We start from the raw sequence: 21,568 nt of genomic DNA, 5'->3' as shown, positions 1-21,568 counted from the left end.
CATCATCATCATCATCATCATCATCATCATCATCATCATCATCATCATCATCATCATCATCATCATCATCATCATCATCATCATCATCATCATCATCATCATCATCATCATCATCATCATCATCATCATCATCATCATCATCATCATCATCATCATCATCATCATCATCATCATCATCATCATCATCATCATCATCATTTAATCAATGCCGATTGCTGCTACAGCAGGCCGTGTTGCGAGTGTCTTCGAGCATTGCCAGGCAGCAAACCTGAGATTATTCCCAAGCTTGTTTATATATTTGAGGTATTCAGCCTGATAGGAGGAGCTCCGTTCACCTCCGCAGCGGACTGATAAATGGATTACACACCGTGAAGAAATTCCTTCTAGACTAACCCAGGCTCCTCAAAGACTCTAATTCCTAAACTTTGGCACTTTTTCTTTTTGGGTGAACCTGGCATAGATTCACCTGCACAGCGTAATACTCACCATTCGAGTCCTTAATCACTGGATAACAATTTAATCATACCACCGTCCACGCGGTTCAGGAGTTGTTTGTTAAGAGAATCAGTACTAGCGATATCCACGGTGTTGTTGTGGGAGCCAGTTATCTCGGTGTTAGGAGTTCACAGTGATACTCAGCGGCCGAGAAGGACTGAACATAGCTGTGGAACGCTGCTGTGGAGTTTTTTACGCTACCAGTTCCTCTTTGGTTTCAACGCATCATGGAGTAACCCAGTCTACTTGAGCGAACGATATTTGGAAAAAGTTACTCTCACAGGTTTGGATTCTTTAATTACGATGGCTACACCACAAGACGACGTTAAAACATCCCTTACTGGACCACAGAGGAAAAATGTGCATATAAGTGATGAGAAAGCCGAGATTATTGAAATAGCTGAAAAACACGGGCCTCTGTATAATGCGATACCGTGTATGCCATTGCCAGTGGCTGTCATGTGCTGCGTTCTCAATATCATCATCCCAGGACTAGGTAAGTACTTTATCATCATCATCATCATCATCATCATCACAGAACTGTTCTTGCATTCGTTATATACTTTTTATTATGCATATAATCATCATTAAACAGTCTTCATATCCTTATTATGATCTTCATCGTCATCATCATCATCATCATCATCATCATCATCAACATCACAGAACTGTTATTGCATTCGTTATATTCTTTTGTATTATTCATATAATCATCATTGAAACAAACCTCGTATCCTTATTATGATATTCATCGTCACACTTAAGCATCACAAAATGACAATGGGGATGATTGACAGATTTCAACGAAAGATTTAATTTTCCGATGCAATCAGTGTAATTACAAGTTGCAATGGAAGAAATTTCAAAGCTGGTATAATCTCTGAAGATCTTACTATCCAAATAAGTGTTCAGGAGTCAAAACTAAAGTCAATTATGCAAATATCAATTAAATTATATTCTCAAATTCCATTTTCGGAGCCGTTGCTTAAGGTGATTTTTCGGTCAATTACGTCTAGTAATCATGTAAGAGTTTTCCAAACCATACTCTCTTGTAATTAATTTGTTTTTTGATACCAGATCGTACGTTCCCTTGATCTGGCTGGTGACCCATGTGTAACTTGAAAACAACCCGTTCAACCTTCATCAATATATGTTATTGACATGTTAAGCCAATAATGTTCAACCAACTGACGAAATTGCATGAACATATTAGGTAAATAGATATATTTCAGCTCAACGAACACAGAACCGTCTCATCAGAAAAATATAAACTGTAAACATAGCCTGACGTCACTGTGTGAAATCCACCTATCCTGATGTGTTCATTGCAGAGCTTGTCATGTCAATTTTAATCTTCGCTAGGGAGTCTGAGCCGCTTGGTGTTGTAAATAGCATAGCGATTTCCCTGTTTAATATACCATGATGCACCTGCTGTGAGACTTAACCCTTTAAGTTGTGGTTCCACCTGCTGGAGTTGGAGATTGTTAATGTATTAATAAACGATTAATCTACGAACGGGTCTTGAACAGACCATGCTTCTTAAGCTGGTGGCATTTTCCTGTCCGGCACAAGACTTTGTGCTCAGTGGCCTGCGTGAAATATAGCAATTCTACCTAATGAACATTAAGGACGTGATTATTAAGCGCTGGTTTTGTTGGTAGACATTTAGATGTTTAAATGGCTTTGAAAAAGATTCTAACCTAGACAATTTGTTCGAATCGTCCCCCATTAAACGTTTATCTGTTACTTTATGTTGCTCAGAAATGTGTTATATTTATTATGTGTATTACATGTATGGTAATTATGAAAATAATTACCTTACATGAAAATTTGTTCGTGAACGTCTCCACAAACATATATACTGAACAGCAAAAGAAACGCGAGTTCGAAAAAATGAAATCTCATAAAAGTAAGCGTTCATGTTGATGGAACGTTCAAAAGTGACAAAAAGCCAGACTTGCGTTTCTTTGGCTGTTCAGTATATATTATAATTTATTTTGTTCTGTCGTACACTCTAAGCCGTTAGTATGGCGATCTGTGTGTTGTTCTGTATAGTGACACCAATTTAAGGTTTGGTTGTTTAAATACAAAACTGGGATTCCTTAGTTGTTGTACTGTGCATTGTCGACAGATTTATGGTCTTATTGTGTATCATAATGTCTAAATTGTTCTCGTCATAATATGGCTGACATATTGCCAATGTGACGTTAAATTTTAACGCTTACCTGTTTACGTCGCTGTAAACAATTACGCTTCATCCCCACGTTGTATACTTCAAGATCTAATTCGTCCCCCCTCGCCCCAACCGCCTGATAAAGAAATCTCGGTCCTATTGTGTACCATAATGTATAAATTGTTCTCGTCATAATATGGCTGACATATTGCCGATGTGACGTTAAATTTTAACGCTAACCTGCTTACGTCGCTGTAAACAATTACGCTTCATCCCCACGTTGTATACTTAAAGGAATAATCGCAAAACCTCCTGCCACTTGTTTGTGTACACGGGAAGTACTCCTTTAACGCCAGACAGCTGTAGTACAAGTTTGAAGCATCACTGCAAGTGGTAACAGCCATTGTATTCCTTTATGCTAACATTTCCTCGTCAAGATTCTCTTGTGACTTGGTATCGTGTATCAGTCTCTATAGGCGAAACACGTTTGGCAGAAATTCCAAGGCGATATGCTTCATGGAAGGTATCCCATATTGTGCATGTGTTCAATCCGTTTGTTATGTCCCGCTCGCCCTTCCCGTAACCTGATATTGAAGACGGTCTATTTCGTCACCACTCGCCCCATTCGCCTGATAAAGAAATCTCGGTCCCATTCGGCCCAAATCGCCCCTTTCCGTAACCTGATATGTAAGACTAAACCTTAGTCGTCACCACTCATTCCGACTCGTCCCCACTCGCCCCTTCCCGTAACCTGATGAGGAAGGCGGTCTAATTCGTCCCCGCTCGCCCCATCTGCCTGATAAAGAAATCTCGGTCCCATTCGGTCCCATTTGGTCCCACTCGTCCCCACTCGCCCCTTTCCGTAACCTAATATGTAAGACTCAGTGCCAGTCGCCCCCACTCGGTCTCATTCGGTCCCAATCGTCCCTTTCCGAAACCTGATATGGAAGATTCGGATCTACTCCTCCTCTCTCCGTAACCGTTAATAGATTTGAATCCTACTGGCTCCAGTTGACGTTTTGGCACCAATCCAGGAATAACAGGAGATGTCACGAGCGCACATGCGCAGCGAACTCTAGTGATGAGTTGTAAATATGCAAATGGGCTAACGTACTATATTTACCTCACAGATCGATATACCTGTTGCAGGTGTTGTGAATTGTGATTGCACTGCAGCTAATGAACTGCATCTATTAATGATTGTTTAATTAGCGCACTTGATAATCACATCATGATAGAGGTTAATTGGTTCTGCATTAATTATTAAGTCAAGAAATGTCTCACTAAGAGGCCTTTTCATTTGACTTAAGACATTTCGTCAGACAGAAATACGGATTATTATTCCCGGATTGTCTCGAATCTCAGAAGTATTTGAATGTCACGACACCAATTTCTGATATAATGATTGTGAAAACATACATTGCTATGGCATTCCTGCGATGAGTCTATAAATACTGCCTGATATTGCTGAAAAACTAGACAATATCTCAGAAGACGTCACATCTGTGTTTACAGACGGTGAATCCCAGCGGAGCCCGGCAGCCTGGGCATGAGTCATTGTGTTGACATTAACAGAGTATAACAAATGTAAATTAAATTGGAATTACATTATGGTTTGTACAGATCATTATACTTGTACAGATCATTATACATTATACATTGAATCTTTATCTTTGTATATTGAGAGAGGCACGGCTATCCGGTGAGAGAGAGAGAGAGAGAGAGAGAGAGAGAGAGAGAGAGAGAGAGAGAGAGAGAGAGAGAGAGAGAGAGAGAGAGAGACGGACACAGGCACACAGACATACACATACATACAGAGTGAGAGAGAGGGAAGGGAGTGAGAGAGAGAGAGAGACGGACACAGGCACACAGACATACACATACATACAGAGTGAGAGAGAGGGAGGGAGGGAGAGAGAGTGAGCAAGAGAGAGAGAGAGAGAGAGAGAGGTGGAGAGAGTGACGCACACAGACACACACATACATACAGAGTGAGAGAGAGAAGGGAGGGAGGGAGAGAGAGAAAGAGAGAGACAGAGAGAGAGAGGTGGAGAGAGTGACGCACACAGACACACATACATACAGAGAGAGAGAGAGAGGAGGAGGAGGGAGAGAGAGAGAGAGAGACAGAGAGAGGTGGAGAGAGTGACGCACACAGAAGAGAGAGAAAGAGAGAGACAGAGAGAGAGGTGGAGAGAGTGACGCACACAGACACACACACACATACATACAGAGTGAGAGAGATAAGCGAGGGAGGGAGAGAGAGAAAGAGACGAGGAGGGGGTGAGAGAGGTGGAGAGAGAGGGGGAGGGAGAGAGGAAGAGAAAACCTAAAAAAACTTTTAAAAACACGATCCTCGTTGTAAACCGTCGACACAGATGATACCCTCCGTTCATCAGGTCTATCAGTTATTGCATTTGACTTGCTATTCTCACCATGGCCGATTCCGAGCAATTAGAACAAATATGTCCTTGGCATTTCTAATGCCTATATGTCATTGTCAGATACCACATCTTCTGGTCTCCTCTGCTTGAGAGTCTTTGCGTTGAACACTGTAAAAACATTTTAGGCGTTTTGATAAAAAAGGCAATCGACCATGCTCAGTTTCATTATATTTTGTCACAGCGCCGACGTAAAAGGCAAGTTATTAACTTGAACGACTCACGTTCGCCCCAGGGTCACCAGGCATTGTCACAACTAGATCTTGATGTATACTACTCAAAACAATTTAACGAACATCCTTAACCACAGTCATTGGATATTAATCGCATGTTCCTTAACATTTTATGTAGTATAGTTCTATCACCGTCAACAAGACAATGTCATGGTTTCCATGATTTCTGTCAGATGTTCACTGTCATGGATTACAAAAATGGCATGGTTAAACCCGTATTGTCATTTCTTAAAGGTGAGGAAAGGTGGGCAAATGGGTAGTGCGATAGTTCCTCACAAGGGACGCAAAATGCACATCAACTTGGCCATAAACCCTGCATCGTAATCATGATGTTGTCACGTTTGAAGGTAGCATTGTGCTTCTTGCTGCATGGAGGAAAATGAAGTTGTAACATGGAGTCCCAAACATTCAGAGTGTTGAATATTTAATAGCGTCACACACACGCACGCCTGAACGCACGCACACTAACAAACAATAACGAAAACAAACAAACATGCATGCACATCGTAATTTAAATGCAATAATCTGTAGACAAGGTTAAGCCCCATTTACCCCCACCTCACCTTGTAGTAATGGACCCTTGAAGATCCGGGTTAGAATGATCTTCAGTAACCCATGCTTGTCGTAAGAGGCGACTAACGGGATCAGGCTCGTCGATTCCCAGATGCGTAGATCGATGCTCATGATGTTGATTACTGGATTGTCTGGTCCAGTCTCGATCATCAAATAACTCCAATTAAATTGAAGGGGAACCCAGTATGCTTGGAGATTCATTCAGAAATGGGGTAAAATCTAGACTTGCTCCATTTAGGGTTTGGCGTTGAAGTAAGCGCTTCGGGGCAGGGAAAATAATGTGGTACCAGTACAGTAATACAACGTATTTATGGACCGTTCACAATTTATGGCGTGGGGTGGGGTGGGGGTTGATGATGATTTTTATGAAGAAGCATGTAGAATGTGAATGAAACACACACACACACCCCATTATTTATGTATAAAGTAAGTGACCCCCCTGCGTGTCATGACCAAAATCACTATGAATGGTTTGGTCTGTATTACATTGACAATGTACAGACCGCGAGTCCAACTGAAAGCAACACCAATATTGTCGAGGGAGATTATGAGCCGAACAAAACCCATTAAACCACAAAGCACACATCCTTCATCCAATCAATGGAATGATTGTAATACAGCAGGCTGAACGGTCGTTGTGCTACCCATTAGCTTGTGTTATAACACGATAACACAATCCGACTTCTGTAGTGACTGGTGGACGGACACCAGCACTAACGTCATTTATATCCCTTATTTCCTCTGACAGGAAACCAACAACTTGTTTCTGTCTTCAATACCGGAAGTAGCCAGACTAGATGGCCATTGATTTAGCGACTCCGGTCAGCGGGGAGGTCAGGGGAATTGTATCAACAATATTGATCAGGTGAGGGTCATTGGCCGGAAGCCGGGTTGTGAAAATAAATAAACAATGACCATATCTTCTGTTTTTAAGTCATGTTTTGTATATGTTTGTCACAGTTGACACCAGTGGAGCAGGATATGCTACATATTTCGTGAACATCTGATATCACCCCTTTTCACAGTGATGTAAACACATTTGTGACAAAAAACGTGCATTTAGCAGAGATTTGTTGTGATTGTGAAAATGTTTCGATCGTTTTTATTTTGCAAATCTTTCTTGACAGCAGAGTGAAAGCGTGACAATGGTCGGTTTCATGCTGCAGGTTTTCATTCAATCATTTCCGACTAGAGACAGACACATAAAGACGGCTATTTAAGATGACATATCGAGGCAGCAGGATGTTCATTGTGGGATTACTGTCTTATTGGGGAGTGGAGCTTCTTATCCGACGTTGGTGGTGACTTGTGTTGGTAGGTTAGAATTCAGGCTTACTGGGTTATGTTTCTCGATGTCTAAAAGTGTCATAAATATCCCTCATTCACTCACTCCACTCACAGAACGAGCTAACATGAGGATTGTGTGGTCACAACTCCAAGGATTGTTATTCGTGCCATGAACCATTGGTTTCCCATCAAACCCGATATGTAATGCGGTAAACGTCTTAATTTTGTATCACAATGGTCTTCACGAGAGGACCATGAAACGTTTTCACTAGACGAGAGCAAGGTTTGTGCTTGACGAGAGAAAGGTTTTCACAAGAGGACCATGAAACGTTTTCACTAGACGAGAGGAAGGTTTTCACAAGAGGACCATAAAAGGTTTTCACTAGACTAGAGCAGGGTTTTCGCTAGACGAGAGGAAGACTTTCACTAGATGACCATGATTTCACGAGACTTGAGGACCATGAAAAGTTTTCACTAGACTAGAGAACCATGAAAAGTTTTCACTAGACTTGAGGACCATGAAAGGTTTTCACTAGACTAGAGAACCATGAAATGTTTCACTAGACTAGAGAACCATGAAAGGTTTTACTAGACTAGAGGACCATGAAAGGTTTTCAGTAGACTAGAGGACCATGAAATGTTTCACTAGACTAGAGGACCATGAAAGGTTTTTACTAGACTAGAGGACCATGAAAGGTTTTACTAGACTAAGAGGACCATGAAAGGTTTTTAGTAGACTAGAGGACCATGGAAGGTTTTACTAGACTAGAGGACCATGAAAGGTTTTACTAGACTAGAGGACCATGAAAGGTTTTTAGTAGACTAGAGGACCATGGAAAGGTTTCACTAGACTAGGGACCATGAAAGGTTTTACTAGACTAGAGGACCATGAAAGGTTTTCACTAGACTGAGGACCATGAAAAGGTTTTACTAGACTAGAAAGAGGACCATGAAAGGGTTTTACTAGAGGACCATGAAAGGGTTTTACTAGACTAGAGGACCATGAAAGGGTTTCACTAGACTAGACCATGAAAGGTTTTCACTAGACTAGAGGACCATGAAAGGTTTTCACTAGACTAGAGGACCATGAAAGGGTTTACTAGACTAGAGGACCATGACTAGACTAGGGACCATGAAAGGGTTTTTACTAGACTAGAGGACCATGAAAGGGTTTTCACTAGACTAGAGGACCATGAAAGGTTTTCAGTAGACTAGAGGGACCATGAAAGGGTTTTACTAGACTAGAGGACCATGAAAGGTTTTCACTAGACTAGAGGACCATGAAAGGGTTTTACTAGACTAGAGGACCATGAAAGGTTTTCACTAGACTAGAGGTTTTTTTACTAGGGGACCATGAAAGGCTTTACTAGACTAGAGGACCATGAAAGGGTTTTACTAGACTAGAGGACCATGAAAGGTTTTCACTAGACTAGAGCCAAAAGGTTTTACTAGCTAGACGAGAGAAAGGTTTTTGGTAAGAGGACCATGAAACGTTTTCACTAGACTAGACGAGGAGGAAGGTTTTACAAGAGGGACCATAAAAGGTTTTTACTAGACTAGAGCAGGGTTTCTGCTAGACGAGAGGAAGACTTTTCTCACTAGATGACCATGATTTTTACGAGGACTTGAGGACCATGAAAGGTTTTCACTAGACTAGAGAACCATGAAAAGGTTTTCACTAGACTTGAGGACCATGAATGGTTTTCACTAGACTAGAGAACCATGAAATGTTTCACTAGACTAGAGAGACCATGAAATGTTTTACTAGACTAGAGGACCATGAAAGGTTTTCAGTAGACTAGAGGGACCATGAAATGTTTCACTAGACTAGAGGACCATGAAAGGTTTTTACTCAGACTAGAGGACCATGAAAAGGTTTTCACTAGACTAGAGGACCATGAAAGGTTTTTAGTAGACTAGAGGACCATGGAAGGTTTTACTAGACTAGAGGACCATGAAAGGTTTTACTAGACTAGAGGACCATGAAAGGTTTTTAGTAGACTAGGGGACCATGAAAGGTTTTTAGTAGACTAAGGGACCATGAAAGGGTTTTACTAGACTAGAGGACCATGAAAGGGTTTTACTAGACTAGAGGACCATGAAAGGGTTTTAATAGACTAGGAGACCATGAAAGGTTTTAGTAGACTAGAGGACCATGGAAGGGTTTCACTAGACTAGAGGACCATGAAAGGTTTTCACTAGACTAGAGGACCATGAAAGGTTTTCACTAGACTAGAGGACCATTAAAGGGTTCACTAGACTAGAGGACCATGGAAGGTTTTACTAGACTATAGGACCATGAAAGGGTTTTACTAGACTAGAGGACCATGAAAGGGTTTTAGTAGACTAGAGGACCATGAAAGGTTTTCACTAGACTAGAGGACCATGGAAGGGTTTCACTAGACTAGAGGACCATGAAAGGGTTTCACTAGACTAGAGGACCATGAAAGGTTTTCACTAGACTAGAGGACCATGGAAGGTTTTCACTAGACTAGAGCACCATGAAAGGTTTTCACTAGACTAGAGGACCATGAAAGGGTTTTACTAGATTAGAGGACCATGGAAGGTTTTACTAGACTAGAGGACCATGAAAGGTTTTTAGTAGACTAGGGGACCATGAAAGGTTTTCAGTAGACTAGAGGACCATGAAAGGTTTTCACTAGACTAGGGGACCATGAAAGGGTTTTACTAGACTAGAGGACCATGAAAGGGTTTTACTAGACTAGGGGACCATGAAAGGTTTTTAGTAGACTAGAGAACCATGATAGGTTTTCACTAGACTAGAGGACCACGAAAGGTTTTTAGTAGACTAGATGACCATGAAAGGGTTTTACTAGACTAGAGGACCATGAAAGGTTTTACTAGACTAGAGGACCATGAAATGTTTTCACTAGACTAGAGGACCACGAAAGGTTTTTAGTAGACTAGATGACCATGAAAGGGTTTTACTAGACTAGAGGACCATGAAAGGTTTTACTAGACTAGAGGACCATGAAATGTTTTCACTAGACTAGAGGACCATCAAAGGTTTTCACTAGACTAGGGGACCATGAAAGGGTTTTACTAGACTAGAGGACTATCGAAAGTTTAACTAGACTATAGGACCATGAAAGGGTTTTACTAGACTAGAGGACCATGAAAGGGTTTTAGTAGACTAGAGGACCATGAAAGGTTTTCACTAGACTAGAGGACCATGGAAGGGTTTCACTAGACTAGAGGACCATGAAAGGTTTTTACTAGACTAGAGGACCATGGAAGGTTTTACTAGACTAGAGGACCATGAAAGGTTTTTCAGTAGACTAGAGGACCATGAAAGGGTTTTACTAGACTAGAGGGCCATGGAAGGTTTTTAGTAGACTAGAGGGCCATGAAAGTTTTTTAGTAGACTAGAGGACCATGGAAGGTTTTTAGTAGAGTAGAGGACCATGAAAGGGTTTTACTAGACTAAGAGGACCATGGAAGGGTTTTACTAGACTAGAGGACCATGAAAGGTTTTAACATGTATATGCATGATGCAATAAACTCACGGCCGAATGCTCTGTCTTCCCACGGAAGTACTTCATTGCAGTATATCTGCATTTAATTGATATGATGATATGGTCATGTGTGGGTACATACAAATCATCTGTAAATGAGAACAAATCAGGTAATTCAATTAAGCGGACGTGAAACCTAATCCTAACATCCTCCTATTTTTTGTGGCGGTGTGTGGTCCTGTGCACAAAGCTCAGGTCACGAATCAGTTGAAGTTAAACAACGTCAAGCTCGGAGAGTCCTTGGATGGGTGACCGTGTTTGACAGCTTGACTCCTGAGAGTTTCTAGGACTTCAGTCCTGCTCCACAACGGAGCACATGTGATGCATGTGGTCTCACCTTAGGCAAGTGAGTTTGTTCAAAATTGCCTCTGTTCACCCAGCAGAAAATGGGTACCCGGTTGGATAAAGTCATGTGACTATAACCTTCTAGCGCCTCACAGGCAGCTTGGTTTATCAGGGGTAACAATAATCAGATTCTGATTACAGCGTCCAGTGAGCAACTTGTCAAATGGATACTAGGCGCTATATAAATGAATTATTATTATTTATTATTATTTTTACACCTGAGGTTTCCGAGGCAGGAGTGATTTAAAGCGTCTCATGATTTTCGTAGAAGACGACTTAAATTTTTGTCTTTGTAACTTGGCTAATTTGACATCATCGATCGGTGTGGTCCGGGTTCGATTATTTATAGATCAACATGACATAGTTAGACTATTGCTGGCTGCGGCGTACTTACTCGGTCTTGTTAACGGCATATGTAACGGGGGCGGTGGGGTAGCCTAGTGGGTAAAGCGTTGGCTCGTCACGCCGAAGACCCGGGTTCGAATCCCCACATGGGTACAATGTGTGAAGCCCATTTCTGGTGTCCCCCGCCATGATGTTGCTGAAATATTGCTGAAAGCGGCGAAAACCAAATTCAGTCAGTCAGTCAGTCATATGTAACGCTACTTCAGCAAGGCGAACTAACAAAATGTCTCTGTCTTTGAAGTTAACAAATGTTTCACCAACTTTAAACATGGGGTATCTGGCTGTAATCGCTACTAGGCGCTGATAAGCTTAACAAACTTAATTGTTTTTAGCCGCAACACTTTAAACGGAAGATGGGCATTCAAAACAAAACGTGGTATAAATAACGCCAGGTTTCGTTGTCTAAACCTCCTGCTAACTACAATATTGATGCAATTAGTTTAGATAGTAAACAGTTGAATAAATATTTATTCATTTAAAAAGCATGGTTGTATTCTTGCTCAAAAGTTGTTTGCGTTTAGTGTGTACATGCCCTAACTTAACGCGTCTCACGAAACAGATAAATAAACGGTTTTAGATGGGAATTGTCTTCTGGAGTAGCGAAACCTCGTTATTCTGAAGCGTTTCTTTTGCAAATGAACAAAGTATTAACTAATCATCAGTAAATGGTAAGAGTGGGATTTGGGGAGTTGTCATGGTTGCTGCTTTGGTCGTTGTTTAACCTCAATGGTCCCATTCAATGACGTAGGCTGCAAATGGCCGAGTCGTGATCGTACGATCCAGTGATTGTCACCATGACCAAAGAGTGATGCGTCTATTAGGCAAGCCAAGACTACGCGATCCATTAAATCACTGATGCTGATGATGTCAATCACTGGAGGGGCGGTGGGGTAGCCTAATGGTTAAAGCGTTGGCTCGTCACGCCGAAGAACCGGGTTCGAATCCCCACATGGGCACAATGTGTGAAGCCCATTTCTGGTGTCCCCCGCCGTGATGTTGCTGGAATATTGCTAAAAGCGGCGTAAAACCAAACTCACTCAGTCAGTCAGTCAGTCAATCACTGGATTGTCTGGTCAATTCTCAATTAATACAGACTGTGTTACATAGCGAGAATACAGTAGAACGTCAAACAGCGCACAATAAACGTAGTAATGTCATAAGAGATCTCCGGTCTAACGGTGTCAGAAACTAGGCAAGTTTCACTCTAATATACTGTAGTACATAACAGTTCTACTGAATTGGGTGGGCACAATGGTACCCGAGTATGACCAGTTCCCAGGTCAACAAATCTGAAACCTGGTTGAATGAGTGTACATGTACTTTAACTTCGACTAACCTCTTCCGATGCTCACACTATCGTCCCCCGGTTAACTAAAACCGATCTAGCCAGACAATCCAGTGGTCAATAGCATGAACATCGATATACGCAACTGGGATACGATGACATGTGTCAACCAAGTCTGCGAGCCTGACCACCCGATCCCGTTATTCGCCTCTTACGAAAGTATGGGTTGCTGAAGACCAACTCTAACCCGGATCTTCACAGGTCGACGTGATATAAATTTAACACGACTGATGGCAGCATCAACTTGTGTCTCCCGTCGTGATATTGCTGGTATATTGCTAAAAGCGGCGTAAAACTTAACTCACTCACTCAAAGCAGCTTTAAAACAAATGCGCTCACTCACTCACTGTCTCCTTTTTAAAAATAATTTTTAAGCTTAAACCCCTCAAAAAGGGTGTTGGTTCTAACTTTAATTCTAATACTCGAGAACGATTTCAAATATTCTATATTTACGAGCGTTGCAGACAGTTCCCATCCATAGATTCAAAGCTGATAAAATGCACCAGCAGGTTGTTTTCGGGAGAAAGCACACTCAACTATAATTGCACTGATCTCGTTAAAATATTTGTTGATTAAAAATACGTAATCACATAAACGTGTTGATGGTTTTATGAGAATGGTGCACTAATTGGCACCTCTAGAGAGCCAGATGAAGTAACGCCCTAGTTCGTCAGATGTTTTTCAGGGTTTTTTTCAATCTCAGTATTTAAATACACCGTTTGGAGTTTCAAGAAACCTTAAACTGCATAATGACCGTCTTGTTGATGTACACCACAGGATTGCCCGTGTTTAAGGTACACATGCAGCGTCTTTCTTGACGTGGTTTCCACGCAGGGTAATGAGCACTCTCAAGTTCCCGTAAAGTAATCCATCACGGTCGACACCTCCATGAGTTGGAGGAAGTATTTGGAGCAGCAATTCACCCCTCCCATTTTCAGACAGGGTTAAAATTGAGAATAAGCATGAGTTACTGAAGATCACTCACTCATTGAATCTTAAGCACCCGTGAAGAATTGATCTTCAGCAACCCTTGCTTGTCGTAAGAGGCGACTAACGGGATCGGATGGTCAGGCTCGCTGACTTGGTTGACACATGTCATCGTATCCCAATTACGACGATCGATGCTCATGATGTTGACCACTAGATTGTTTTGTCCAGGCTCGTTTATTTACATATAGCTGGAATGTTGCTGAGTGCAAATAAATAAATTGGACAAAGGGCTTTTCTGGCAATGTAAGCGTTCATTCGATACAGTGAAAGGGCCCTATTCCTATTGCCGTAATACTGCTAAAAGCTGCGTGAAACTAATTTCGCACCCTCGCTACTATATTCTTAAAGACTTATCATATATCATTGTTATTCGAATGTCTTCTTTATAATGAAATTATAGATAACTTCTTTAATGGGCATTTCAGACTCTTTGTGCTTGCTTGATAACGGTGTTAGTACCTACACCGAAACGTCGCAGTCATTGATATCCATAGAGCTGGGTTTTCCTTCATCTATACAACTTCTAAAATGCCTCTCAAAGAAGACATTTTAGAAGTTGAGGTGATGAAGAATGATGAAAGTTTTATGGATATTCTGTGAAAGGCGACGTTTGGACATATCTATAGATTCTTGACAACATTAGAATCTATGTCGAAACGTTCAGAATAAAGAAGTTGTATATAAACAAAAATATCATTATACTGCAAAATTAAAGATAATAAGTTGTTTTGAGGTAAGTGCGATTTCCATTGTCACAGTGATGTTACATTGCACAGAAGTACTCGTGTAATCACTAGACATTGCAGAGAAGCCATCGAGTAGGATGCATTCCAAGATGATACGCACTTGCATAAACATCCTCTTATGTTTAGTTACAAATAGAGATAGCACAACAAACCGCGAAAGGTATTCTCGTCAACACTCGTGCACTTCCGCCAGATAGTCCCAAGAGGCCCTGTTAGGGATGTTCTGTTTACACTGCTATTTTGCAAGCTATGTCGGCTTACTGATTACATTGATTGACGTGGAGCGTGTGGTTTACATGTTCAGTTTCTTATCTTCGTATGACCGAGTTGTCACGATGTAAGCCGGAAGAACCCGAACATGGGCGGAAATACCCGAACTCGATAACATTGTACAGAATATGTCTTGTGGTAATGTCATTTCGCTACCGATTTGAAATTTAAAAATATGAACAACATTTGGCTATCGAGTGTCGGCTAGCCTTGGCCTATATGTTTGTTATGGTTTAATATAGATACAAAGGGCTTGTGGTTATCCCGAAAACAATGTCAAGAATACGGCCGTCTGTAGTGATAAGACGCGCTAGCAAAACAGAGATATCGCTGTAACATATGCATTTTTTATTTATGATTAATGCAGACATAGGCAAATGTGATAGTGTTTTTATTCATCGTGCTGTGATGTTCTATTCAAACAAAACTGCTCTCTGTTTTCCAGACAGGCATTTGATACTGGGGATCTGTTCTGGAATCTCCACAGGAGACCAGTTCTGCAAAATAATCTGTATGAGGAGACACGCTCTGGGTACAGGAGACCTGTTCTGGAATGTCCACAGGAGACCTGTTCTGCAAAATAATCTGTATGGGGAGACACGCTTTGGGTACAGGAGACCTGTTCTGGAATGTCCACAGGAGACCTTTTGTGCAAAATAATCTGGGGAGACCGCTTTGGGTACGGGGTAGACTAACGCTTAGTCGCTGAATATATATAGTTTTGATAGTAACAAATAAACCCTTTTATAATGAAAAGGAGCCCCAGTGAGTTGGGAGATTCAGGACCTGGGGAAATCTAGACTTGCTTAAATTAGTTTTAACGTTGCAGTAGGGAAATACTGTGGTTCAGGGACTGTAGGACAGACTAGGTACAGGGGGCCTGTTTTTCAAACGAAATCCCACGAGAAGACAAGTGTGTGGTGCAGGGGCCTGTTCTGGCAAATCTAAATAAATATAATTTTGTTTGTAATAAACAAAGCCATTTGAAATTGAAAAGGAGCCGCAGGGAGACCCGAGATTCCTGAGGAAATCTAGACTTGCTTCATTCATTCATTCAGGAGGGAGGGCTAGGCAGTAGGGAAAATAATGTGGTTCAGGGACTGTGAGACAGACTATACTGACGTACATGAGAAAGTACACACCTGGTGTCTTGGGACTATTCCCAATAAAACCATACATATTTTGCTAGCAATGTTTTAATTGGGTACAATATCTGTGGTGTTTTGGAAACACTTGCACAATTTTTGTGACCACTCAGAATCAAAACACACTTTAAATATTAATGCTGTTTTCAAGAAAATATTTTACCAAAGAATCAGGTGTGTACTTTCAACGGGGAGACATGCGCTGGGTACTGGGGAACTGTTTTGTCAGGGAATCCCCACAAAGAGACAAGTGTGGGGTACTTGGGACCTGTTTTGTCAGGGAAGAGACAAGTATTGGATTATAGGGACCCATGTCCACAGCTAATCCCCACGAAGAGACGAGTATGAGATAACAGGGACTGAGATAACTATTTTCAAAACGAATCCCCGCGAGGACACAAGTAAAGAATACTACGGGTACTACCGTCACTACAAATCTCCAGGAGGCAGGGGCGGTGGGGTAGCCTAGTGGATAAAGCTTTTGATCGTCACGCCGAAGACCCGGGTCCGATTCCCCACATGGGTACAATGTGTGAAGCCCATTTCTGGCGTCAACCGCCGTGATATTGCTGGAATATTGCTAAAAGCGGCGTAAAACCAAACCCATGCGGCCCACTATCCCACCTGGAATGTTATTGTAAAGTATGAATATATTCACGGACACCATCCAATACCGTTCCATGGGTTCATGCTGCGAAATGTCTCCCATCGATTTGAACACAAACATTTAATGATGTATGTGTACACGGTTTATTGAGTTGAAGTGTAGATTAAACAAACAGGTGATTTGATCAGCTCTATCTGTTTTCTAACTATCCCGGGCTGTGTTTTTTCCATGTACGAATGTTATGTAAGGTGCACGCTGGAGAGGCTTAGTATTAATTACAATCAATGCAACAACGTGGATGCACTGAATCTGCCACTAGATGAGACAGCAAAGATCGAATGGGGACGTTTGAGTAGGAAGCCCTTGAAGATTCATCGCCTTAGTGCATGATAACTGTCTTCTACTGCGTCTTTTTACGTGTTTTTTTCTTGACTGGGTCATGCTGTTCCAGCGGCTGTGCGGTTTATCGTGAGTGATGGGTGGGTTAGGTGTTACACCGTAGTCAGCAGTGTTCTAGTAATAGAGTACAGCCCTTGTATTTGACTAACGCTCCGTCTCTGGATATGTGTAATTTTTTATAGAAACAAATAATTCCTTTTAAATTGAAAAGGAGTCCGAGTGAGAAGGGCAATACTGGACCGGAAGAAATCTAGACTTGCTTTATTTAGGGCTTTTGCAATGCAGAAGTGGTTCGGCGGGAGTGTCTCTCTCTCTCTTTCTCTCTCTCTCTCACACACACACACACACGCACGCACGCATGCGCGCACACACACTTAAACACTCCCCTTTCCCTCCCCCTCTCTCTCTCCCCCCTTCCGTCCAGATTTCTTTTAAGTGTCTCTTTCGCTCTCTTAAGTATCTGCTAAATGTCCACTGCATGATTCCGACTATATCAATGGCATTAACATCGCTAATGGGTGAAACTGATGGCATCAGTCACAAACACATGCACAGGCAAATAAAATTTAAAACATGACAAACAAGAGACAAATGGAAATGGGGAATTGCATTGGACATATTTGTGACTGAAGACTCAAATTTAGAATGGTCTGCCATAATTATTTTCACAGGTTCTGAGCGTTGTAAATATTTTTGACCAAGCGACACTCGTGAAATGATCATGCTGGGTTGAACCGAGAAAGCTGTGAAATGAAGGCACCAAAGCTCAAGCTGCTTGAATATTGCTCGACATGAAGGGAAAGCTGGGAAAGTCATTCCTCTTGTTATACAATGCTTCTGGATATGTGGTTTGGTACAGGTCTGCAATAAGAATTGGTTCCTTTGTCCCAGGCTTCTCATTGTGAACATCAACAGCAAACATGACTAAAATATATGTGTTATACACGCTATATTCTTCAAGTATCCTCTCAAGGCATCTCTTCTCTCCAGAGATCCCAACTTCTTGAATGCCACGTTGTTTACCATACCTCATTCTACACGCGATAAGTTTTATTGCTTCCATTCAAGTATGCTTACATTACACCGAAATATGATATAGAATAACAGCGTCGTGTTTTGGCGCTGCTGGCGCTGCGATGACGTCATTGGCTGACTTTCTGCAAGGGCCGATTCCAGGAACAGATACTTCAGCTGCAATCTCCTTGTTTCTTATAAAACAAACCCTTCATAAATACCCGTGTGGAGTTCGCTATGCGATATCATCGTGTGATCTTCTAAACATGTCTTTATGCATATTAACATTTCATTTCTGAAACAGCGGGAATTAAAATGATTGGGTTTTTTCCCCTGGAGCACTGCCAATATCCATGATTTTATAGTTTAAATGTTATAGATCGCTGGTAATATTTTCCGGTTCAGTTTCGTTTGCAATATACATGATAATGTTCATTTCAGTCTTCATTTCTGTACTCAGGCCATGGGCCCATATGCGAAAATAATATAATATAACAGCAATCATCAATCGGTTTGTTCTTTGTTGTTAAACGCCACACTCAGTAATATCCCCTCTTTATGGCAGCAATCAGAAATTACAGATATAAGGTTGGTACCTGCGTAGTAATAAACCTTTTGCACTGAATTGCTTTCACGGAGGAGCGCATAATTGTATTTTTAAGCACATTTGTGATAAGTTGATGAACACCGAGTTTCAATTATAACGGCATATCGTGGCTGTTCCAGATGAGGGATCTATAATTTACAACTCAGGGTCTACATTAAACTTAAATTTCAAGTTTAAATCATATGTACATCCCCATGGTAAACTACTTAACTACTCTTGTGGCAGCAGCGTCCTGATCTGTATACATAGCGTCCTGTCGTAACTCTATAGTTTACCATGGGCTTACGAATGTCATTGACTCATGAACGTATATATTTCAACTCCCCACTTCCTGGAAGATCCGACAAAAACCAAAATCAAAACACAACACATTGTTGACAGAGGTAGTCCATTGAGCACAACCTTAGACGTAATGCATTTCATATTTATGTATATATTGACATATATTTAATCCTTATTGTCCGTACAATTAGCGGCCCAAATCAATGAAGCGGTACAATAATAATAATAATTGGTACCTCCTGATCTCTTGGCGCAGATCATGAGAGTGCCCGGGTTCTCCACCGGGAGAACAGCCCTTCTGACACTCTGGGTAATGCAGAAGGCTGCAGTGTTGGGGAGCCTTGAAGGATTCATATTCTCCGAAAAGTTTTTGTGGGTTCGACTGGGCAGCGTTTCCTGGGAGAAGTCCCATTCGCTGTCTGGGCTAAGCGTAGAGGGGTCAAGGGCCTTGACCTGATGATGAGCCTTACCAGCCTGACAGTGCCAGGATCACCCGAACCCTCTCTGCTGCATTTTCATCTTAATCTGTAAAACATAGCAATAATGATAATGATAAGGCCATTTGTATAGCGCTGAACTCCACGCTGCAGGGCCATGCTCTAAGCGCATACAACATGATGGATGATAACCCAAGCTGCCTGTGAGGCGCTGGAAGGTTAATAGTCATATGTCTTATCCCACCGGGTACCCATTTTCTAGTTTAATACCTGTTGACCACTGATTTTGGAAAACATATGTTTAATGAATATACAATTAGTCATATACATCCATATAATCAATTAGGTTCTGCCTACTGTAGATATACATCTCCGCTGTAGCCATGTTGCAACCAGGCTAACGCTTAGTCTCTGAATATATATACTTTTGATTGTTACAAACAAACCCATTTAAATTGAAAAGGAGCCCCAGGGAGACCAGAGATTCCTTAGGAAATCTAGACTTGCTTCATTCAGGAGGGAGGGAGGGCTAAGCAGTAGGGAAAATAATTTGGTTCAGGGACTGTGAGACCAATAAAACCATACATATTTTGCTAGCAATGTTTTAATTGGGTACGATATCTGTGGTGTTTTGGAAACACTTGCATAATGTTTGTGACAAGGCAGAATCAAAACACTTTTTAAATATTAATGCTGTTTTCAAGAAAATATTTTACCAAAGAAATCAGGTGTGTACTTTCTTTTGAACGTCAGTTTATATGGCAACCTGGAGCTTTCCGTAACTTAACCCACTGGATGTTGAATTAATGCCCTTTCGATCTATCGCTGACTTATCAATACCAGAACATCATTTCCATTGCCAGCCTCTTTAATATGAAGTGAAATAAAGTTCCGTTCCGCCGAAGAACAGCATTTACATGTCGTTTCATAAACCAAACTCAATTTCCCCTCGATTTTATGTCTCTCCAGACGGTCTATTTCTTTAAAGAAAACTGTTCTGGTTATGAAGGAGTAAATATTGGTCTGAAGATTTGACTCTAAGAAGTACACACGAATTTCCAGAATGAGTGACAAAATAGCTATTGTTCAAACTTCACGGTCAGTGACATGAGGTGAGGTGAAAGGGGGTTTAACGTCGAACTTGAGAATATTTCGCTCATATGACGATGTGCATGTGTGTGTATGTGTAGCTGCTTGTACTAGCCCAGCTGCTTTTATGGTGCTAGCCCACTGAGATACCATGCCGCAGGACTTTAAACATGAATACCCTACTCAGACACATTGTACTGACTCCGAACCGACCAGTCCTTGTACCCATTAATACCGAGCGCCAGACAGGGACCAACAAGTACCATATCTAAACGTGTTTTGGTATGACGGGGCCGGGGATCGAACCCGCGACCTTCCGCTCTCCGGGCGGACGCTCTAACCACCACACTTCGGAGGCGATACGGTTGACGTAAAATGTTTGTGACTTTCTATATGCTTGTTCTGCTTTTACCAATATGATTTATTTGTTTGTTTTAACGCCACACTCAGCAATATTCCAGCTATATGGCTGTTTACCAATATGATCAAAATCCTTTACCCACGTTTACCAATATGAACGTGGGTAAACATTTTGATCATGCTAAAAAAGAAATATTCTCCTCACAGAACTACCAAATCTTGATTATTTTCACTTTTTTAGAGGAAAACTTCTGACATTGAAATGTGTTAACCTTCTTACTTCCAGTTAAAACACCCGAAACTGACACAACATGTTCTAAAACACATCCTTTAATGTTTTAATATTACATTCGTTACCTCCAATATGAGCAGTGGGGCGGTGGAGTAGCCTTGTGGTTAAAACGTTTGCTCGTCACGCCGAAGACCCGGGTTCGGTATCCCACATGGGTACAATGTGTGAAGCCCATTTACGGTGTCCCCCGCCGTGATATTGCTGGAATATTGCAAGATCGGCGTAAAACATACTCACTCACTCACTCACTGTACAGTGCTGGTAACACACCTTGACATCATTGAGAGATGCCATACAGTTGATAGGCATCAAATACCACGACAACCCCTCTTGCTGCACGGAATTCTAAAGACAAGGGCTTTATCATCGCAAAGGTCGTTTCTAAAGAAAAACCGTTGGCTTGGCAGCATGTTGATAATTATCTATTCGGTGATCTTTACCAACGGTGTGTATTGTGTACATATATTTCAGATGGCTACCTGGTAGCGATGTCGATT

At 41.5% G+C, this 21,568-nt stretch overlaps 1 protein-coding gene across 2 annotated transcripts in view; it reads left to right on the top strand.

The window, feature by feature from the left end:
• The first annotated feature begins 209 nt into the window (after positions 1-209).
• Positions 210-21,568, top strand: part of LOC124280096 (protein stum homolog) — a 103,056-nt gene continuing 81,697 nt past the window's right edge. Inside the window, exon 1 of one of the 2 annotated variants that reach the window (XM_046715987.1) lies at positions 210-991. In XM_046715987.1, coding sequence (XP_046571943.1) covers positions 799-991 — 193 coding nt within the window. In that variant the 5' untranslated portion in view covers positions 210-798. The remainder of the gene's footprint in view (positions 992-21,568) is intronic. The other variant, XM_046715986.1, reaches the window with a different exon arrangement.

This window comes from Haliotis rubra, unplaced genomic scaffold, assembly GCF_003918875.1.
Source record: "Haliotis rubra isolate DU_JTF1 unplaced genomic scaffold, ASM391887v1 Scf26, whole genome shotgun sequence".
Taxonomy (NCBI): Eukaryota; Metazoa; Mollusca; class Gastropoda; order Lepetellida; family Haliotidae; genus Haliotis; species Haliotis rubra.
The sequence above is the reverse complement of the archived record's forward strand: the minus strand, read 5'-3'. Positions and strand labels throughout refer to the sequence as shown.